Here is a 23749-nt window from a genome sequence, read left to right on the forward strand (position 1 = left end):
CGATTTATGAATTGGAATATGATTTAGTCTTTAATTTTGCTTGGTTTTGAGTCCCATGTTCAGATTTTATGAGACTAGTGCCAACTCTTGCTGTGTATCTTTTGTTGACGCTCCAATATCAGGGATAATATTGGCTTTTATTGAACCTGCTGATGCAGTGATAGCGGGTATGATATTACGTTCCATTGAACCATCCATGTGGGCTTGAGTTAGAAAAGTTTTATCTTGCTCAGACGGACCTTCAATAGCTAACCTGAAAGAAAAATAATGAAAACATTAGGGCAATGTGAACACAAGTTAAAATAGAAAGAGCAAAAAACCTATGTTGAATTGACAGTGTGAATACATACAGAAAATTAAAAAGCACAGATCAAAATAAGTCATTGATCATCGTCTTTCACCATCATCATCTATACCATCATCATCATCACTACCACCATCCTCAGTCCCATCATCATCATCATCTTTACCATCGTCATCTACACAATTATCATCGCCATCTTCATCCAATCATCATCATCACCCTCATCATTATCATTACCATCACCATCCTCCTCCTCACCATCATCATAATCATCTTCATTATCATCATCTTCATCATCACCATCATCGCCACCCTCTTCATCACCCTCACCGTCTTTATCATCATCATTGTCATCATCATCCTCATCATATTTATCACCATCATCATCCTCATCATTTTAATCATTATCATAATTATCATCACCATCATAATCATCAAATAAGCTGTTCATCTTCTGACAGTGTGAATGTCACAAAAGCACACTACATAACTGCATGTGAGGATTCATAGCAGCTTTAAAAAATGGTTGACTGTTGGAAGAGGAAACACGTTTAGATCTTAAAATCAGGATCTAAATATGAGAATAGTGTGAAAACAATTTAAAAATGAAATAAGTGTTAACACGACTTGTACCTTTCAATTGAAGATGATAACCTTGTTTTATTTGGACCAACGTCAGACGGAGGGTGAGGACGTACTTTATTTCCATTCATCTTGGCAAACAAAAGTCTGAGAACGCGCTCTCTTTGTTCCCAAGTCAAATCTTTAAGATCCAATTGGACTCCAAGTCCACTCCTGAAAGATATATTATTTTGAAATTCATTGAATGGTGGTAACAATAACATTAATTTCTATAATAATTATATTTGTAATTAATAACCATAAGTAAATTAATAACAAGATAAAAATTATATAAATCATTAAAATTATATTGAATAATGACAGCATAAAAAGATATTAATGATAATCATGATAGCAAATGATAGCTACTAATTTAAATTACAATTAATCAATGGTTAAAGTCCACTCCTGAAAGATATATTATTTTGAAATTCATTGAATGGTGGTAACAATGACATTAATTTCTATAATATTTATATTTGTAATTAATAACCATAAAGAAATTAATAACAAGATAAAAATTATATAAATCATTAAAATTATATTGAATAATGACAACATAAAAAGATATTAATGATAATCATGATAGCAAATGATAGCAAATGATAGCCACTAATTTAAATTACAATTAATCAAATAATAATTCTAGTAAAAATTAGGAATTAAACATCTGAATTAGTTAATTACTGCAATGAAACGATGATTAATACGTACCAATCTTCAGCCGCTTTCAGGTCGTTGTAAACACTATTGGTGCTGGTGTCGGAATTACGGAAGGTTCTTATTTTTGGGTAGTCTACTTTGCCAGCATGTGCATCTAGCATTCGTCTGTGGTATGCCATTGCAGCATCTCGACGGTACTTAGCACGATTTGCAATGATCTCTTTCTTCACAAGCTCCAAAGAATCAAGGAAAAACTGCTCCATTTCAGTCCTCTATTAAATAAAATGGGCTGGTTAGCAAAGAGGTTAAAATAAACGCGTATTTGGGGAGGGGAATAGGCATTTTGAAGAATAGTAAATAATTCCTCACTATTCTACACTCGATCAATAATAGATAAGATGGTTAAATAAAAATTACAGAATTAATATCATGTACATTAATGTTACTAATAATTAATACTATTTTAACGATTATTTTAAACAATGATAATAATTAAAATAATTTTGCTCATAAATTAATTAGTGTAAATATATAAAATCAATACAATAGATAAAAAAATTTTCTAATAATTTGATTCCTGTAAATAAGATGAAGAATAAATATTATGTGCTATTAATGTTAATAATAATAAAAATAATTAAATTATTTTAATTATTATTTACATTAATAATGATAAAAATATTTTTTCTAATAACTTAATTACTGTAATTAAGATTACAGTAAAAATGGAAAAAAAATTTGGTAAGTTGCCATACTATACTTGGTCTATATAGCACAACAAAGGCTTCAATGCGCTTTACATCATTACCTGCTTATTAAGATCAAAACCTATGAAACATATTTAGTTCTCCGAGGAGTATAAAAATCAACAGACAACAAGCCAATGAGAGCTTGTATATCATCTGCCACAAGGTGTTTGCACGAATGAAAGAAGAGTATGGTCCTGATATGTGATCATGTGACCCATCTATGCCTTACCTGATCAAGTACAGCCTTTGCCAGTCGTTTCACTTTATTCATTTCTTTCGATCTCATTTCAACTGTACGCAGTAGCTTAGCAATCTCCACTTTACTGGATTCGGTCTCGATGGAAGCCTTGCTGACAACAATCTCGCGTTCTCGCTCAAACTCCTTCACCATGTGGCTGAGTGCAGTCTCAAGACTTGATACTTTCTCTTGTAACTACAAAGTGAATTCACAATTAGAAATTAAATAAATCATGAAAAAAGATCAATATCGGTAATGAAGTAAAATAATAAATATATGGTCCTTGTTGGGAGGCTTGGATTAGACTGCTATTGTAGTGATGTCGTCGGGGGGGGGGCCAGGCCCCTATTGGGAAGAAACTAATCATTAATCTGGGAACACTGCTTTGAAATAGCATTCTTACAGTTTGAGAGTGACATTTTGTTATATCAGTATTTAAGGCTATGATCTCACACGGCAGCTAACGGTTAGCAGGATCCGGATCCTGCTAACTGTAAGCTGCTGTGCGTCCATACGAGAAAATCCCGATCCGGATACCAAGAATATGATGATGGAATCACTGGCCAATAAGAAACTAGAAATTGTAAACGCGTACGTGTAATTGGTTGATGATAGAAACGCGCTCACTTGCTAACCGCTAGCGCTTGCTAACTGTTAGCGGTATCCAGATACCACTAACGGTTAGCGCTAACCAATCGGGCATTCTCATGCAGGTGCTAACGGTTAGCGCTAATGGTTAGCTCCCGATCCGGATACTAGGTCTCTTGTGAGAACCAGGCTTTCGGATGGCCTTCAAAAACACAACAGAATCAAAATACAGCAAAAACAATGGAGTGGATCTATTTTGTTTCTATACTCTTTTTGCACTACAAAGTTTTATGATGAATACTACAATAAAAATACACAACAGACTACTCACCGCTCGGATCTGGCTCTTCTGTTTCCTGGCTTCCACTACTTTCTCTTGAACAAGAAGATCATTCAATTCTTTTCCTTCTTCTAGCTGCTTGTTCTTGGTCACCAGTTCCCCTTTAGCTTTTTCCAACTCACTTGTTTCTTTCATGTGGTAACACAGAGCCTCATTCACACGCACATTTTCTTTGTAAACAGATCGAGTTGTCTCATCCAATTTACTGATAATAAATCAAATAATAATTATCCATGTAAAATGCAATCACAATTGTTTTATTAGCAGGATAGATTAAAATGTTGCTTCTATAAGTCAACAAGCCACAATGGTGAAAGACAAGAGATATGCCATAATTACAGTTAAACTTGCCTAAGTCGACTATGCCTAAGTCAAATAATTTCTAAGTCCAGACCTTGATTTAAAGAAAAAGCAGGAGAGCTACTAACAGCTCTCCTCAAGAAATTGACACACAGGAAGGAACCTTAAAAAAGGTCTGGCAGTCAACGTTTTAAAACCAGGGGCCAAAAATACTTACAATGATCTCCTTTTCTTTCCTGGTTTCTCTTTTTGTGTCCTTCAATTGTTTCTGCAATTTTGAAATCTAAAACGCAAACAAGAATATGTTAAAAAGCAAAAGAGTGGAGTGTAGTTGAATAGCTCGGTGGTTAAAATGCTTGCCCTCTAATCCCAGGGTCATGGGTTAAATTTCAGTGGCAGCAGTGTTTTTTCTCATATAAAACAACACCACTCCCTAATTATCTTTATGAGCATAACTGGGCCCCATGGGATAACAGAAGTTACTTACTGAACAGGATGCCCAGTGTAAAGAGACATTTTTCTAATTAAAAAATAATAATAATAAAGACAGGACTACATTAATAAATAATAATAATAAAACAGCATTTATAATGCGCTGTCTATCTAGCGAACTATTCCGAGGCGAAGTGACTCTTGACGAAAAGAAAAAGGATTTATTAATTTTTATGTTTTTATATTGAATAGTTAAAAATACAATACACAGAGGCAAAATTTTGAAATTACCAAGTGAAAAGTATTGAATAATAAAGTTATAGTTGCAGTTATATTTACTAACAAAATATTTAATAGCAATTATATACTTACTTTCCCATTTATCTCTATTTTATTCATTCTATCTATTCTATACTTGTTTCTTGGTTTTATTACTATAGCTTGTACTCCTCTTTTCTTTTTAGTTCTATCCCTTTTTAGCCTTGCATTTAATTTCTATACTTTCTTTCTTATTCCTTCCCTTCTTCAGTTCATTTTCTTTCTATTAATTTTTCTTTCTTATTCCTTTTCAATCTTTTATTTTCTTTCTTATTACTTTCCAATCTTTCGTTTCCTTTCCTAATACTTTTTATTCTATTCGTTTTCTTTCTTACTCCTTTTCCATCTTCCGTTTTCTTTCTAGTACTGTAATTCATTTCAATCTTTCCTTTCTATTCCTTTTCTATACCTTTCAGTTTCTTTCTTTTGAACTATTCCTTTTCAGCCTTTCGTTTTCTTTCAATTTGTTTCTTTTCCTTATTTCTTCAGTTGTTTTCTTCCTTATTCCTTTCCAATGTTTCGTATTCTTTCTTATTCCTTGTCAATCTTTCGTTTTCTTAATACTTTTCAATCTATTTGTTTTCTTTCTTATTACTTTTCAATCTATTCATTTTCTTTCTTTTTACTATTCAATCTTTTGTTTTCTTTCTCATTACCTTTCAATCATTATGCCATGCTACATTTTATTTTTATAAAAAAAAATTTTTATTTATTGCTTATATTCATAGAAAAGAGATGAATAATATGATTCAGTAGTTTATTTTCAAAGAAACAGAATATAAAATAAAAATCAAAACCTATCATACAAGGTCCTCCTTAGCTTGATCCTCTCTTTTCAAGAATGTTATAACTTCCACTGTGTCCCTTTCTGTCTTCTGCATCGACACTTGTAGGGCTTCATTCTCAAGGGCAAGATGTTTTGAACTCTCTCGGAATTCTTGTCGGGACATCTCTGTGGTAGCCAACCGAGCTTCCCATATCTTTGAGTTGGCTGTGGCAAGTGCTGTATCAGAGAATTTCTTTTCCTTCTTCTTCCTATCAAAGAAAAAAATGATAGTAATAATATCATATATCCATGTGCTTGGTATGATTAATCCATTGGCAAAAAATAGATCAATTTTATGTAAGTAAATTAATATTAAGTATTATTGATACTATTTTTCAATCATCATAATAATAAATAGGGGCCAAGGCCTAGCCTAGGCCCTATTTTATTTTTATAATATATTAATATGAATAAATTATGAAGAGGGGTAATTAATATCATCTTAATTAATGACATACGTCATCAGTCGGTTCTGACAGTAATAGAGTAGGTAGATCAGGATGCGCAGTATATAGTAAAAAAGGAGAGGGCCAGGCCCTTGGCCTTTGTTTAAATAGATAGAGGCTGAGATATGCCTACTAGTACTAGGCCTAGGCTAGGCCTAGGCCAGCCTAACTAAAACTTACCCCTTCTTTACCTTTCCTTTGCCTGTTTTGACCTTTTTAGTTTTCTTCGGCATTTTGAACTATTTTACACAAGCAGGTAGCTGATTAACATTAACCACAATAATTTTAGTTACACAGAAATAACAAAAAACTTGTTTAAACAACTGAAAAACAATAAGGCTTTTGCTTTTTATCTCCGATCCATCCGAAATATAGTAAACAATTGAAGCGCCCTCTATGTGCATAATGGAACCATGGCAACTGTGAATGCCCTACACCCTCTACGATTTGTCAAGAGAAAAATAATAAATTAAACCCGTTTTTATTAATTAAACCGCATTGAATACTGTAATGTGATACAGTATTTGATTTAAATTTTGTATCCTTACAATTTGAGCTATTTTGCCTTCCAGCTTCAAGGCTTGTATTGATCTTATAATAGATAATGGGCGTCATAATTACTGTCTCTTATACACATCTAGATGTGTATAAGAGACAGTCTATGCATNNNATGTCTCCTTACCTGTGACCTGGCTCTTATACACCTCTAGATGGGGATAAGAGACAGATTATATTCAGGACATTCTCGTCTGTCAATAAAAATGTGTAAACTTATGGCTTTTTTTTTTACCAATTTAAGGGAGTACACATCCAACACACACGCATGGTACGGGCCTGTACAGAATAGTTGCCACAATCAGGATTACAAAAAAGAGCTATTCAGAGAATTAAACTTTAAAAGGTGAATAGGATATTGCTTTTTTAATATCCTTCTATTTTGGTGTACTTATCAGAGGTGACGCCAGCATTTGCCCAACGTTCCAGACTGTGGATCCGGGGGGGGGGGGCTCACTTGAATACCAACTTTACGGTGGCGTGCAGCAGCCACTCCAAGACATAAGACACTTGTGCTACCTGTTTTACTGAAAATTATTAGGGACTTGAAGAGTGAGCTCCCGGGCATGGATTCCCATCTCCCTGACTAGAGAAAAGTGAGTGTATTCGATGTCAGTCAAAATATTTCGGAAGTGGTCAAGGGAGGCGAAGTCCATAAAAATTATGACAATTTATTCTTTTTTTTTATTTGTTATTTATCAGGTAGTATATATAAGGTATGTGGAATTAACAAACTACACAACATAATTAGTGACACTTTGCTTGGAAAATATAAAATGGACTTGAGTTTATTTCAGCTGATGATAGTATTCAAACAACATAACTTTAAATGCTTCTGCTTGATAAACTTTGTACATAAAGTTGTTAAATATGTTTGAGAACAATACTGTTGTTTCATGATTTTAAAATGTCTTTTCCATGCTGCTCTCAAGTGTTAAAAATCTGTCCCCACTATGAATTGTCAACATAAAAGTTAAAAGAAAAACATTGGAAACAAAAGATTATTTAACTACAGTATAACTATAGTTATGATTAGAGTATTCAGATTTAAAGTCCCCCTTCCCTGGCAAACCAGTGCCAGCATCTGTCCATCGAATTGTCCATGTTGCCAGTAACGGCACAGAATTGTAATCGCCACAATTCTAATTGGTATAACAGTAGGAATGATATTGAATCAACACTGTAGGCATTCCTTCTCCATCACATATATATAATATACCTCATAGTTTAAGATAATCTCTTTAGAAATTACAACAAGGCTATAAAATCAGTTTTATATTTTCTGATCAACTTTACAAAATACTTGTTAACATAGAGCACCAGAATCTTGTAAAATCTTTGCAAGTGAAAAATTAAACCTGCCTAACATGGAAGTATGGGTTTTCTGAAAAATATTTGATTCCCTACATATAGACATGTCACAGCCACATATGGGTGATTCATAACAATAGCGTGCACATATATTGATAAATCTGACAGTATGCGAGATTTGACCATAAATGAACACATCAATATATGGTGAGATAATATATTTCATGGTTCACCCATATATAATATTAACGGTGAGATATATTATCATTCTTGTTAATAATTTTTTATTACTAATATATACAGTATGCACAAATCTGAGACATGTGACTTGCCCATATATGGGCACAACATGTCACATCCTTATAGGGGTATAACACAACATCTGGCCCATAGAAAATTACAGTATTAGTATGAAGAAAACTTTACATTTTTCTACCTCAATTTCTTCCGGTAAAATTATGACTTAATTTGTGTGACTACTAAGTCTACTGCCAATACAGTAGAGATGCCAACAATAAAAAGCTTTGATATTTTCTGCCAGTGCCATGCAAATTAGAATAAAAAATATTCGAAGTCAGGTTTAATATTACAAGATGAAATATTCAATATTTAAAATTTATTAATAAACATTGTGTTATGAATAAACTAACACAACAAATGCTTTTTGTAAAGAATATAGCATAAAAATGAAGCATCTTTTTCAGTTCACTGATGAAATATTCCTTCAATAAAGTGAAACATGATTAGCGCCAAAATTTAAAATCATAACCTGTTCATTATGGTTTCTTCCTTCATAATCATTAATGCAGATTTTGTTTGACCTTCGATTAGATACAATGATTAAAATCAAAATTTGAATATGTATTTGCTAATCACTCATATCGCTCCCTGCAACCTCTTCTTCATCCTCCTCTTCACTGCTGGTACCACCATCATCACTTTCATCCTCGGCTTCATCATTTTCTCCCCCTCCTCTATCTCCATCTCCATCACTCTCCACTTCATTCTGATTGACTTCCATATCTGAATCTTCAAGATCTTCCCAGTCTCCCTGAAATGGAGGAGATTGAATAAAACAAATTTCAACATTTTTAAATCACATATTGGACAAAATAATATTTGATTCAGGACAAGAGCTGATACTTAGCACCTTTGCTTCTGGTTTCAATTTTGAGCATCATTTCTATTTTACAAAATGCATTTGATTCCAATAGGGAGTGCAACCACTAAAGGAGTTGGTTTGTTGTTACTTAACAACAGCCATGTAGTAGTTAAGACAATAATTTGTTTTGCTTTTGGTAATAATAATAATTTAAAAAAATGTACAAAAAACATTCTTTTTGGAAAGTAATAAGGACAAGAAGATGATTAACTTGGATATATGGTGTACTGGGATGGGCAATTCCATTATTATTTAGGGGTGTTGTAGTTCATGTACAGAAAACTTACCTCTGAATCTGACCGACTCTGTAATCCATCTTCAATAACATTTTCCATTTCATCTGACGATTCTACAAGAAGCAATTGTAAGTAATTATTACTGCAAATCATCAAATATTTATATTTATTTAACAATGGTGCAGTATAGAGCAGAGCTGATCATTTGGAACCTCTAACACTCTACCACCAACAATGCAGGATTTGAACCCAGGACCCTGGGATTATAAGGCAAATATCTTAACCACCAAGCTGGAGCTCCACTCCATCAACATTGCAGGATTTGAACCCAGGACCCTGGGATTGGAAGGAAAGCATCTTAACAACCAAGATAAGATCTTGGGATTAGAAAGAAAGCACCTAATTACCAAGCTGCAGCTCCAATCCCAAAATTTTCATGATTCTATTTTCATTAATGGAATGAAAAATGAGAATTACAAGAACTTACCTTCATAAACCAGGAGAGCTGATGCTTGGGTAAAATCATCATCTTCTTTCTCTTCATTCTGTTCCATGATCTGAAATAACAAGTACATTTCCTTTATTAAATACCTGCATAAACTAATATGAGGCTCGCCATCCAAAAACCTGAGTAATTAGCATAAGAATGCGGCAGTATTGAAGAAACTTTAATATTTTTACTCATAACTTTGGCAATAGTAAAATCGATTCCAGTAAATGACCCATCATTATAAAACTTATAATGTGGAGAATATGACAATTTTTTTTTGTCACTGATTCTGGCTTTGGCATGGCAAAGCCCAAGATGATATAATGGCTAGCTTACTGTTTGTAATAAAATCCGGGAAAACGCTTAAAAATTTAATGCACTTTAAATAATAAATTACTCAATCAAAAGGATCAAATAAGTTGCAAGTGAAATAATATACAAAACAATTTAGATTTGGTAATTGATGAACATTTATATACACTTTCTTATGAAAGAACATGACTACCAGTTCAAATATTAAATAAGAAATTAAGGGTCTATCCAAATAAAAATGAAATTATGCCTCCTTCCCAGACTTCAATAGCTATCAAGCAAGATCTTATATTTACAAGATAGCTTTCTCTGCGATTTCTGTGTGAAAATTCTGTAATTACGCAGTGTATGGCATCCTCTTGCAAAAGTGATTACTTTTCAACTTTGACATCAAAGATCGTTAACTAAAAGATAGCGCATCTGCGTGCAAATTCAATAAAAACCATTTTAACAACTAGGACGCTCTCTCCCAGAAAGTGATTACTCATTTATGCTTCTTTTTACTGAATATTTGATGCTTCTATTTGTTACGAGTGATATCTTTCCTATTAAGCATTCATTTGAGAGTTATGTCTCCTTACCTGTGACAACATGAGGTCCAGTTTACCATGCAGCTTAGACAAACGGTTGCCCATGGTGGTCCGCGAGTTGATCATCTCGTAAAGATTGGACAGAAGCTGAACAAGATCAGGGCAAGTCATGAGATACGACGTGTGCATCTTCAAGACTATTTTTGTCCAGACAACGCAATTTTGACCACTGAAAGGCAATTAACAATATTAATAATTATTGACCTAAACCATATTTAATCATCAATAAAAAAATTCATGCAGACAACATATTGAACTTGGACAGACCGATGCACTTGCAACATCACTAAGTCTAGTTGAGAGCATCTTCATCACGAGCGCACAAGACTGATAATTTCAGAAATGGGACAATAAAAAACAGTTCTGAAAATACACATGTAGAAATATTTAAACCCAATGACACTCACAAAAAAAACTAAAATCTACCCACTCTATTCCTTCCTATAGCTGAAAACACTACTATCATTACAATACTATCTTGAATGTGGGAGTTCAATTTATAGTGGATAGTATTCATAACAAATAAATATCTGTATCGTTAATTATTTGGTCATTGTGTTCTGAGCCATTTCAAGTTCATAATGAAATTATTTGTCAATAGGCCCATCCATAAACACATTAAACCTTTAGTTTATACAAATTTGTATAGTTTGTGTATATAAGAGAACGTACTTCTCTGGGTTTGTATTTAGCCTTACAGCCAACTCTTGCAGTAATGGAATTATTAACGGAACCGGTAATCGTCTCACTGTGTTTCGGATTAAGTACTCCTTGTTATACCTAAAAACTCTCTGTGGAATACAAATAAAAAATACATTTTTAATTATAGACTAAAAATCTTGAGATACAAAATACAAAATATTTCATTTACTGTTGCCAATTTCATAACCAGAGCCTTGCATTTAATAAAAATATGAACTCACTCGTAAAATGTCTTTGTCACGACTCTGCAGACCTTGTGTAAGAAGAACAGCAAGAGATTCCGTTTTTGGTTGTTGGGTCTTTGATGTCTGCGGGATGGCTTGCGCAATTTCCATTGTATTTAAACGTTCTGCTAATGACAGCTGAAATAAAAAATTCAATCAATATACTAAAATGACAGTATACGACACACATATAATACATATAAATTATATGTAATCATCTATTTTGATCTCTACTAATCCTGTGTTCTCAAGTTAAGACATGAAGCTACGGTAAGCCTTATACTTCACACAGACAGAATGCATCTGTCTAGGTCACGGCAAGTACAGCATACAAATCACTCATTTGAGCCCTGACAAATGTTGTTTCCGTCATAATCAAAAGACCTGCACATTTAACTTATGTGGGGATTGCACAATGAGAACCACACAGGGGTGATGAAAGTGGAGAGGCCTTCCTTTGATTTTTATGTTAAGTTAGGTTAGGTTAGGAGTTATTGTACTGTGTTGCTTTACAAGCTTCACAAGTATTTATCCTATTTTGAACATTTAAAAAAATTGTATTTGATAATTGACATTGATTTGATGATGAATATAATTGAATTAATTGAGTTTTGCTACTTCACCCCTTGGACAATTTTAAAGTGGTTCTGGGGCATCCCCTGACCATACCCAGTTAAGCTCTTGGGGCAAGTGCCCCCCTTTGGAGGTACTATATCCCTGGACAAGAAAACATGGTGCCACTATTTAACCAGCCATTAATGCCACCATTTAATTCTAATCATAAATGATGGCAACTCTGCTTAGTAGTACACTTAAGAAATCTGATTTATACGCTACTGAAAAAAACATCAAGCAATAAATATTTACTTACCTCAGTTCTGAGCGACTTCCTTTTGTTATTATCCTTTTTAAAACCGTCTGTTTCTTGAGAAGGTCTAGCTGGTGCCATGTTACCAGGTGCAAGTACAGTCACATCTTGAGATGTCAAAGGTTGGCGAACCTACAAATATTAAAAGACCACTGTCAGTACTACACTAATTTTCATTATCAGTGGATGTAAATACTGTTGGTAAAATGTTTGTGCTGTATGTTCTGCTTTTGTACACTGTTTTTACTGATTGTTTCTATCTGGACTTTGGACTTGCTTCACAATTCCCCCCCCCCCCCCTTTTTCCGGGAATTTGTTAAGTATGGTATGTTGTAGCACAGTGGTGGCATAAAAAAACAAGGGTCTAACAAGTCTGATGATATTATCAATTAAGAGGGCCACCTAGGAATTCCAGTCAGGGCCCAAGCATATAATCGTTGGTGGAGTTTCAGACCACAGTATTAGTATAAATCATCACAATAAATTTAGTTGGAGCAGCAAATAATCATTTTTAGTCTATAACTGGGTCTAGCTGGTGCCATATTACCAGGTGCAAGTACAGTCACGTCTTTGAGATGTCAAAGGTTGGCGATTCTACAAGTATTAAAAGACCATAGTCAGTACTACAGTCATCATCATTATCAGTGGGTGTAAGGCTTGTTGGTAAAATGTTGTGGTGTATGTTCTATCTATCTAGATTTTGGACTTGCTTTACAATTTAATTTTTTCCCACCTTTTCTTGTAATTTGTTAAATATAGCAAGTTGTAGTATGGTAGTGGCTTCAAAAATAGGGGTCCAACAAGTCTGATGGTGGTATGAACCAAGAGGACAATCTAGGGCTTCCAGTCAGGTCCCCCGAATATAATCCCTAGTGGGGGTTTTAGACCACAAAATCAGTATAAATAATCACAATATATCTAGTTAGCAAATAATCATTTTCAGTCTAGGGGTTCATACTTCCCTGATGGGCAAAAACTTCCTGCTTGACCCAGCAATATCCTTCACCACAGTGCCACCCCTGTTGGAGCATCTTCGATGTATGTGCTACAAACAGGCTTAATATTTGTAAAGTAAATACAGATCTTCTTAAATAAATTACAACACATATCGATAAATTGTGCCAACTTACTTTATCTGCTACTTTGTCACCTTGATTAAGTTGTGTTAACGATGGATCATCTCTAATTAGGCACACATCTGTTTCTGCACTGAAAACCTGCAAGAGTAAAAAGTTATAACTTCTATAATTGATTCTTACTAATCCCGACATAAAGGTCATCCTATTTCTCTAAAAGGTCAAACCTCCGATTTACGTACTCTCGATTTTACGAACCGAATTTGCGGCAATGACGTCATTACGATAATTTTTAACTACAAAAACACTTTAAAATGTATTTAAAAGTCTTTAGAAATAATTTAAATTGTTAAGCAGCTAAAAGAGAAAACATTCAAACCTATAACTAAGTTTCAAGCATGAAATATCAATCGTTTTCAGCTGAGATATATTTGAGGTGTGCATGCTTGTTCAGTCATACTGTACAGTAAATCGCACTTTCTGATCACTGGAGGTGCTATTCGCATGGATTCGCTATCTTTATAGAAAGAATAACATTATATGCTCATGATATGCTAATGTACAAAGAAAGTATTATTTTGTTGCAAAAAACAGTAAAATCAAAGTCATATTTTGTGACAAACTTTTCCTCCCATGGCAAGGCTTAGGCCTACTTAGCCCTGTACTTTATAGCATAGGCTTAGAACTCTCTGAATTATGAATTTCCTCATTTACGAACTTTGTTCGGACAGACGGGTACGTAATTGGGAGATGTTACTCTTTTATTATTATTATTTCTCAATTAATTATTATCTAATAAAATTATTAAATATATAATGTATCATTCTATGAGGATTCTGCAAGACCATTACAACAATGATAAGCAAATATGTTCATGTTAATAGAAAATAGATAAAGGTATAATGTTTGTGCAGTAGAGTCAAAATGTGCATTTACCCTTAAATATGTATCACCTATGAATAGCTTAAATACTACTGAAAGACAATTAACTAATATTTTGTTGGACGAATGAGGCGTTCTTTTTAAAAGAACAATGATAATAGCCTGTTTACCTAAATAAGTATTCACAAAACAGACTTAAAAATGCATGTTACACTATTACAATATAACTTACAATATTTTCAAACACTGGTTTCATGAACGAACCATGAACAACCAACATTCGCTGGTCGGAATCATTGTAAAATCTGGAACACATGATTGGAATAGGTTTTGGCATTTCATTCTGAGAGCCTTGTGTGGCCACCTGTACTGTACTCCTGTGGCTAAGAGGCTTTTTACTCCTCCTAAATATAAAAATGTGAAAGATGAAAAATGACCATTAGGTAGGTATTCAAAATTCTATGAAATATTTACATATACAGAATCACATAATATTTTTTGAGTATATCAAGTCACAGTTGTTGTTGCATATCATGTCAGCTGTTGTATTCAATTCAAAAATAATATATAATTCAATCCTCTAGTTTTTCTCAACCTAGGGACTTAAAGACCAAATTAAAGATTACATTGTCATCTGTGTACATATATCAATAACTCATTTTTCATACCTCAGACAAATTGTGGTTGTGGTTTTATCAGTCAAAGCTGATTATGAGTGGTGCACGGTTTGTCATCATGGGCATATAAATATCTGTTCTGACAGTTAATGTGCTACACCACCAATGGCGATGAATATGGTGGTTACACAGTACACTCTAGGAAAAGAGTAGGGAATTGTCTCCTAGTGTGCAATTCACAATCAGAACCCCACAGGAAATAAGTCTTCATATTTGTGTAGGATATCCGTAAATGCTTAAATAAGCGCAGCGGCGCTTAAACATTTTTTTGAGGTTTTAATATGGTGCTTATTTGAGAGTGGTGCTTATTCGAGAACAAAAGCTGTCAACTTACCCATTCAAAACAGGATCAAATATGTGCACCTGACCAGACTTAGTCACAACTGATACAAAGATGTGCTGAAATAAAGAAAGTAAAAAAACACAATCAAAACACTGTCCTCACTCTCACTCAATACACATTACAGTTGTGTAAACTTTGCCTATATTTTGCCTAACCATTATTAAGCAATTAGTAGAGCTCCGCATTGTACACTATAGGAAAATTATTATACGAAAGTTAGATTTAATGCTTAAAAAAAATTTTTTCCTTGAGTCTTTAAAATAGGTCTAGAATATTCCTATTAAACGTTCAGTTTGTTTAGTCTGTTTGGGTTCACTGATTCAAGGAATTCCTTAATTATTCATACTTAATATTAAATTTGAAGTAACTTTCTCCGGGTTCTAATTAACCTTGTTTTATGAAATTAATTTTCAATTACAATTCAATTTTCAATTACAATTCAATTTTCACCGTGGTGCGCGATATCTTCAGGGTGATGAAAAAAAATGAGGATTTTTTTCTTTTGCACACGAATCGAAAAAAAAAATCAAGCCAAGCGTCCACTTTTGAAAAATTATTGGACTGCGGGGGATAGGCAAATAACATTGGGAGTTGCAGTGATGACGTCATGATTGACTTATAATAGGTTATAGTGGGTCACCAGAAAAACCTCAGACAAATTGTGGTTGTGGTTTTATCAGTCAAAGCTGATTTATGAGTGGTGCACGGTTTGTCATCATGGGTAACTGAATCAATGACGGTAGAAAAGTCGGGCACAGGCTTCAACAAGGTTGGCAACAAATTGTTTTTTATCATGATCTGCTCATATTGCCACTGATAAAATCAGAAGACAGGTTAACGCCAAGTGCTCCCAGACAGCAGGATGGATCCTGGCCGTGGAATTCCTACATAACTAGATTATGATAACGTCAACTGCTTAGCTACTTACTGGTTCTGAATCCAACTTGTTTGAAATGGTTAACTGTGTTGGTTCATCAGGCAATGTGAATTGCACAATTGAACTTTTATTTTTTGATGCTGCTTTTATTTGCCTATGGAAAGAAAAACACACACAAAAAAAAAAAATAACAATTGCTAAAAAGGTGGTTGCTAGAATTGTGATTTTCGCTTTTAAAATTGTTTTCCCCCGATACATATGCCTCCAATCAGTGATGGCTTCAGAAATTAGCCCACAAGGGTCCAAAAATTCTGAAAAAGGAGATAGCTAGAGCATCCATTAAATTAAAGTTTCCCTGTGGAGAGGGTTTAGCAATTAAAAGAGCCAGCTTCACTATTTTCACCAATATGCTCAGTCAAACATACATGATCGTCAAATTGACCTCAGACAAGTTGTGGTTGTGGTTTTATCAGTCAAGGCTAATTATGAGTGGTGCACGGTTTGTCATCATGGGCTGAACGATCAAAATAGCAAATGAATTTTTTCCCCCCTCTAATAAATCAGTCTCTCGCCAATAAGATTAAATACCAATAAAATTAATAACAACAACAATAAAAATAATACATAAAAAAATAAATAAATATAATAAGTACAAATATCAATCAATATCATACCAGACATTTATGATTCTATCACCGACTGCCATTGACATAAAGTAACATCCATCCACAGATTCTAACACTGATGTATCGTCATCATCGTTGGTGGTGTTGTTAAGGGAAACCATTTTGAGACTGCTCACTGAGGATGCATGTCCTGTGAATTTCTGTAAATAAAAAAAAAAATCGAAAAATAGTCATATATGTCACCAGACACCATAACGTACATTATTCTCTTACAAGCAAGGTACACATAAACACCATATGGAAACGGTTGTAACTCAGATGCTCAAAATCAAACTTAAGGTCAAGGGTTAAAAACCTTCACTGTGTAAGGTGTTTATCCCAGGAGTACAAGTGGGTACTTATGTATGTTAAAAACACGGTGTCATAATATTGAAAACTCCAATGAGGGCAATATAGTAAGATAGAAATTTTTAATAATTAATTGTTTATTTGTACAAAATTAAAATGTGTTAAAATTGAAAAAAAAAGTCTTAAAATTAAAAAACAAAAAAATCCCAAGATGCGATTTAAAACCACGACCTTTTGTTCCTTAGAACACTTCGTTAACTGAGTGTCATATTAGTGGTAATGGCAGTAATGTACAATTCTTACTGAAACCCCTGTTTTGTTCTGTAGGTGTATGGGCCACCCTAGGGTCCAATTTAAAAAAAGGGCCATGAACGTTTGTTGGAAATCCTGTCTAGTTTATGTGTACAAAATTTCCTACACGTCTGTTCAAAACTGGCGATGCGGACCTGAAAAAATCTATTCATCAATCAGCAGTATAACAGAGGCAGTAGAGTATATTGGCCCTAATGGCTGCCCATACGAAAAAGATCTATTAATCAAATGAGCCGAGTACTCCTAGAGCTCCTCATCAGAGCTAAAAAATGGTGGAAGTTGTTTGGCTCTATTACAATCATTAACTATAATATTTGAATTACTATTACTTACCTTTAATACTTCTTTAGTTTCTAAATCCCATACTTGGATAGTTCTACCAGCTGAGATTATTATTTTACCACAGGGACTGATACACATCGAATTAACTGAGCTCTTATCGGCTTTCCATTTACTGATGAGATAAAAAAATAAATGGCTCAACTCATTTACAGGACATTGGTACAGGTTTTAAATATGAAAAGTGAACAGTGGTTTGGAGCAATGCTGTCTAAACACTCTTTGGTGGGCCCCCTTTTTAAGAGAGTAAAAGTATTTTTTGTCGTTGATTTTTTTGTTCTTATATGGCGTATACAGATAGTTTGATATGTAATATACAATTAAATAACAATAAATGTGATTGGAACAATGGTATAGTATCATAAAATTTGTTGGTGGAGCAGTAGACACATTCAGCATCATGATACAGTCAGAGTAAGACGTGATATTGTGAGCTCCCTGTTAACTATTCATTAATTTGTCCTTTTAAATCTCTTGTCAAGGGCCAGGAGGATATTAGAGAGTAAATCGTATTCAACTCAGCTCGAATAACCAAACTGGAGAAGAAATATGAAGTGAATAAATGAACCATTGATACACATTTCCTAGCTTGGGGAGGCACTTCGTCCCTCAAATTCATGGGTCGAAAAGGTTTTCTTCCACGAGGTAATGGCTCCTCTTTTAAATAAGGCGAAAATGTAGTGATGACCCTCGCAGGGACAGCGTATTACTAATACACGTGTAATGCCCAGCGAACCGAAAAAGACAGAACACTTCAAGTCCAGAGCTTGTACAGCAAACAGTGCAATCACTCTATATACACCATTGTATCATAGCTATGAGAGAAATATATACTGTTATAGGTAAGTACCGACAATTTTGACTTAAGCGAGTCCTGCATGTTGTATGGCACACGAGATATGGCCAATGAAAGTGAAAGACCAATGGTGCTTTGACAGACCTGAGAAAGCCAAGGTGCGATGGATGTGCAATATCTCCTATAAAAACAAGATTCCCTCAGCAGGGCTCCTAACCAGACTAGGGATCGAGGACATAGACACTGTTCTCAGAAGAGGATGTCTTAGATGATTTGGACACGTCACCCGCATGGGGGTAGGCCACGAAAGACATGAAAAGAAGTAATTGGTTTGGGACCTGATATTTATGGAATTAAAAGAAAAGAGCAGATGAACTCCTCTGAGCCAACTGCCAAGCCATACTTAGTTTAAGGAGAATTAGTCTTTAGGGTTAGATTAAGTATTACTTTCTTGGTCCATTTTTCCATGCCGATGTTTAGCGCATAAAAAAAAAGAAGCACTTAAGCGGAAATGATGATGATGACCTACCATTTGACCTTTCCATCTCTAACGTTCCACTGGACAATGTGCTGATCATCTGAACAACTAAACAAGGTGTTGTCCTTTGGGTGCCAACACAAATCGTTTACCGTATCATCATGTCCTCCATCCTAAAAACACAAAATAATTTAATAACACTGGAGTTACCATGTACAGTATAACATGAATACCCACTATATGATTTATTTTATCATTAAGTTTTCATAAATTATGTATAATGAAATTAGAGTAAAATGGTGTCAAGGATGTTCTTACCAATTTACTCAATAAATCTCCCTTCAATACACTGTAAAGTAATATACTCCCACTAGATGTTCCCATGGCAATAATCTCAATGTCTTTCTCATTGCTTCTCTTTTCTGATTTCCTCCTCTTTCTCTTCGGACCATCCTGGAAAAATATTTTAATCAAAGATTCATTTTCATGACAAACTATCACAGTTCTACTTTAGGAAACTACATACGACTGATTGTTAGGAAAGTGGTAGCTAAAAGTACTGGAAGAAAAAAGTTAATAAGCTGACAGGCAGTTTTAATCACCATAGTAGAAAAAAAAACAACAAATGAATAATGAATGTTTTCCTCCCATGAGTACAAAACAATTTCACATATAAAAACACTTCAAAACAAATTATTTTGTAACAATAACAGTAAATGTGGAAAAGACAAGCCAAACCAGTCACTTGTCGAAAAAACTGATTTTTAGTTATTAATACATGGTTAACAAGTAAAGTAAAATGAGAGCTATAAAATGGTAAAAGAATCATTTAAATCCGACATTTCCTTATGACATTACAAGCGTTTAAAAGATACAGCTCTGTTTAAAGAACAACATTTGAGAATCAGTCTCAAAAGTGTATGATTTCGGGATTTTCTCAGGCAGAAATCATCACCAAATTGTTAAAAATTGTTATTTTAACATTGAGAAAATAACAGTATAGATATATGAAGGTTAGTTTAGTGCAATAAAATTGTTTTAAAAAACGTTGACATTCTTGCATGTTTTGGCCATTATCTCTAAAACACGATTTGTGACGAGTGACTAGTTTGGATCGTCTAATGGAATCAGTGCCCATTGACACAGCATGTCATCACAACATGCAATAAACTTCATAATAACAATTACAATAAAAATTACATATATTAGGCTAAAAAAAAAAAAAAAAAAAATACTTGTTTAGTGTCATCACCCCTACCTGAATTTTCAAGCAAAATATAAAGTTTAGAGGTAGGAATTATCTTTTTTAATTAAAAAATAAATGAATATTGTCCAGAAAATTCTAATCAAAATAAGTATAGACCTATTTTAAGTGAATTAAAACAATGATTTCACCAACTAGGTGTAATATTTATTGTAGGCCTACTGAAAACGATTAATTTTAACACATTTTATTTGATTACTGATACTTGAAGTAGGAAAAAAACCCCAAAAAACCGCCCCTCCCCACCTAAAATAGTGTTGTGACGCTAAACAAGTAATTTTTTTTATTTGGCCTTACATAACTCAAACCAGACTGCAAAGCAAGGCCTAAGCGGGAAATACATCCTCTGTCTGTGTGCCATTATATCCATAAGTGAATTTGGGAAAATAAGGTCCAATTTCCATGCAGATATTACCAAAAATTAGGCTTTCGCCTAATCTTGATACATAACCAATGCGTTATGCAGTAATTATGGTTCTACACACCTATTTTCCTAGTGATTTTCCATGCAAATCTGAGCTGGTTTTTAAGGCATTACAGTGTTCTCCCCAATAAGCTGTAATGGCCCCCTTACAGCTTGATTCAGAAAAAAAGTTTACTGTTACATCTTTCTTGTGTCAATTGCTACACAATTAAATGTTTATTAAATGTTGCCTTATATTTTTTTAATGAATTATTATAATCTATTAGATCTACATGCAAGTTTGCTATGTCAAAAATGAGCCCCACCACATAGTGCCACACATGTTTGGCTGTGGTATATTGGGCTATGATTTGGGTTCATATTTTTAGGTCATTAAATTCTTTGTGGCACCACACACCCAAGTCAGTCTATTGTCATCGTCACCAAATGTCAAGCTTCTAATAAGCTATCTATAATGGTACTGGATACAAGGAAATTCCTTGCATTTTAAATTTTTTGTCACGTACCTAGACTAAGTGTAGAGTCGTTTCGGCCCTAAGTCGATTCGGCCCCGGGTTGTTTCGGCCCTGAGTCGTTTTGGCCCCAACTTTGTATTTTTGCCATGCATTTCGGCCACGGTGTATGGAGCGCCGAAAGTGCGGCCGCGAATAATAATTTAATAGAACAATTTGGCTAAGCAGCATACCGTTTGTTAAACATGAAACTTAGGCTATATTACTGCAACATTATCAGATATTAACAATTCTTTTTAGTAGTATTTTAAAATTATTATTAATATTATTATATTATTAATGTTATTATTCTTATTATTAAAGAGTTCATTGCAGTATCAAATGGAGTTATCTTTCTTTTTACAGAAACAACGTAAATGTTACAAGTCGATTGGTTTGGAGACACGTTTCTTTTTATCGTTTCCATACGATATATATTTGGATCATATTTATAAATGCTTCAAATAAAATTTAGATATATAAAATAAAACAGGCTTAGAGTTAATTTAGCGGCTTAGTTTGTCATAAGCTTTTGTTTTTGTTTGTTTGTTGCATCTCCATTTACATTACCAAAATGTTCGATTTATAACAATACATAGGCCTATATAAAATAAATTAAAATATACTGAATAATGTGATAATGAAAATAAAGCAAATATATTATTGTATTCATAAGGCCGACAAAATCACTCATTGCATAGAAATTAACTAAAGAAATTATTAACTACAGTATAATTTCTTTTTTTAATTTTTTTTTTTTTTTTTATATTATTGTGACCGAGTTGACTTGTGGCCGAGTTGACTTGTGGTCGAGTTGACTGCAGCCGAACTTTTTATGGCCGAGTTGACTTGTGGCCGAGTTGACTGTGGCCGAGTTGACTTGTGGCCGAGTTGACCTGCACCCGACCACTTCTAGCCCAGATCGTTTCGGCCCAAAAAGGGCCGAAATGTCCCGGCCGAATCGACCCAGGTTGGAAACGACCCGGAACCTCTAGAGCCTAGCCTAGGCCTAATTTTGTATGTATGTATTATGAATAATGTTTGTTTTGTTGGTGTACAGTAACAGCTTAACTGCACTGATTTGTTAATAACAACTAGGCCTTATACCATCCAGTAATAAGTATACTGCAGCTAGCTTAGCTTAGGCCAGCCGATAAGCAACCAATCCATGTTTACACACTACACCGCCCAAACCACGCTCCGCGAGAAAACCATGCATCAGACGATCTTCATATTGAAAACGTACCTCAACATCATGCTTAATTGCACTCCATGAAATGCATGTACACGTTGCTGAAAGGTGTGAACTTGGGGTATATTGTTGTCTAGGGATACCTGTGATAGTATCCCAAATTGTAAGCCTTCCATCTGGGCTAGAAACAGCTAAACAGCCACCATTTGGTGACAAAATGCAGGTTTTCGACGCCATTTTCCGTTCCCACGTGTAGTGTACTACGCATGCCCACAATGTATTTTAATCAAAAGCAACTAGCTGAGTATTTTCATGAAAATAGTGTTGAGAAATAAATTCCATCAAGAGAAAAAAATCAAGAATATTTAGCGCCATCTATGATATGTTGTGAGTCATCCCTGGGTCACCCACTCGTCATTTTTTTTTCTTGTGGTTTTCGGTTTTTTGTAGTATCAAACCTCGGTTGTTCGCAGCTGATTTTTACTTTTGGTGCCCAAGATTGTGTCAAAATGCCTCTAGAGAGCATCTGCGACGATTATTTCTCTTCCATTAATCCCATTGCTCATAAGATTATTACGGAAAAACGAGACAAAATCGAGGATTACGGTTTAGAGAGATGGGACACATTCTGTCTCTTATACACATCTAGATGTGTATAAGAGACAGGATATAGTATGGCTTTGATAATATTCTATTAGACTTTGGAAGATCTTAACTAAGGTGATATGATGTCTCGGATATGATTTGTGTAATAGCGCCTAGAAATTCTGAGTAATGTTCATTCTTTTTTACACTGGTAGATGGCTTTATTTTCAATCTTTTCTATGTCAATGTCAGTTGTATTAAAAGTACAATGCACTATAATACTATAGATTACCAGGTTAAAGTATGTCCTTTACACTTTTTCAAGTTCATGATGACTCAATCTTCAACTAGATCCAGTCGCTCCATAGAGTACATACCTTCACCCTCTGTCTGAATTCCAGCTATACGCAAGCTCTGTATGATGGTTGAAACTGCAGCATACCCTCAAGAAAGTAATACTAATCATCTACATTACATTATTTTCTTGAGCGCTACCTGAATACAAGGGGAAATTTCATTATTTTCTTTAATGCTTGAGGGTAAAAACATCAAATTTTCACCTTGTCCTTTGACATTTTCTTCCGAAAGTTGAATGCTGTCTTTCTTTGATTAATATCATATACCATTCCACTAAAATTTATGATGATCCATTCATTAGTTTTTGCGTAATCTGGCTAACAGGCAGACATCGCTGAATGCGTCCTTCATTGGTGGAGGTTTAACAATATAATACGAGCATACTTCCTGGGAGTTAATTTTGTTTA

At 34.2% G+C, this 23749-nt stretch overlaps 3 protein-coding genes across 3 annotated transcripts in view; all 3 read right to left on the bottom strand.

Moving 5' to 3' along the window:
* The window catches only part of LOC117101318 (basal body-orientation factor 1-like), a 23579-nt gene extending 17380 nt beyond the window's left edge, over positions 1–6199 (bottom strand). The window contains exons 1-3 of the mRNA XM_033241284.1: positions 6006–6199; positions 5360–5588; positions 4021–4086 (exon numbers count right to left, since the gene is read on the bottom strand). Coding sequence (XP_033097175.1) covers positions 4021–4086; positions 5360–5588; positions 6006–6058 — 348 coding nt within the window. The 5' untranslated portion in view covers positions 6059–6199. The remainder of the gene's footprint in view (positions 1–4020; positions 4087–5359; positions 5589–6005) is intronic.
* Positions 3–3730, bottom strand: LOC117101297 (basal body-orientation factor 1-like; the record flags this gene model as incomplete). The annotated part of the gene is given in 5 exon segments (XM_033241260.1): positions 3–253; positions 938–1099; positions 1640–1860; positions 2567–2770; positions 3495–3730. Coding segments are annotated over 5 exon segments (918 nt in total). The 5' UTR covers positions 3639–3730.
* Positions 6200–7152: 953 nt separating the features above from the next.
* LOC117101296 (WD repeat-containing protein 43-like) lies at positions 7153–22681 on the bottom strand. Its single transcript, XM_033241259.1, has 16 exons — positions 22455–22681; positions 19348–19482; positions 19081–19202; positions 17750–17870; positions 16805–16956; positions 16182–16284; positions 15245–15309; positions 14466–14637; positions 13406–13492; positions 12279–12407; positions 11405–11545; positions 11154–11272; positions 10473–10650; positions 9577–9646; positions 9141–9202; positions 7153–8742 (listed from the first exon to the last, which is right to left on the bottom strand). The coding sequence occupies exons 1-16, from the start codon at positions 22635–22637 to the stop codon at positions 8560–8562; spliced, it is 2022 nt and encodes a 673-aa protein (XP_033097150.1). The 5' UTR covers positions 22638–22681; the 3' UTR covers positions 7153–8559.
* Between the last annotated feature and the right edge of the window lie 1068 nt (positions 22682–23749).

The sequence above is a fragment of the Anneissia japonica genome, unplaced genomic scaffold (assembly GCF_011630105.1).
Source record: "Anneissia japonica isolate Jap-2015-1 unplaced genomic scaffold, ASM1163010v1 scaffold3709_len703521_cov189, whole genome shotgun sequence".
Classification (NCBI taxonomy): Eukaryota; Metazoa; Echinodermata; class Crinoidea; order Comatulida; family Comatulidae; genus Anneissia; species Anneissia japonica.

What these genes read in the sequence shown, in the direction of transcription:
- LOC117101296 (XM_033241259.1), bottom strand. Translation starts at nt 22,637, where the DNA reads ATGGCGTCGAAAACCTGCATTTTGTCACCAAATGGTGGCTGTTTAGCT. An exon ending in GGAAGTCGCTCAGAACTGAG is followed by an intron (nt 11,546 to 12,278) that starts GTAAGTAAATAT and finishes TTTTTATTTCAG; the next exon opens with CTGTCATTAGCAGAACGTTT. An exon ending in GTGACAAAGACATTTTACGA is followed by an intron (nt 11,273 to 11,404) that starts GTGAGTTCATAT and finishes TGTATTCCACAG; the next exon opens with AGAGTTTTTAGGTATAACAA.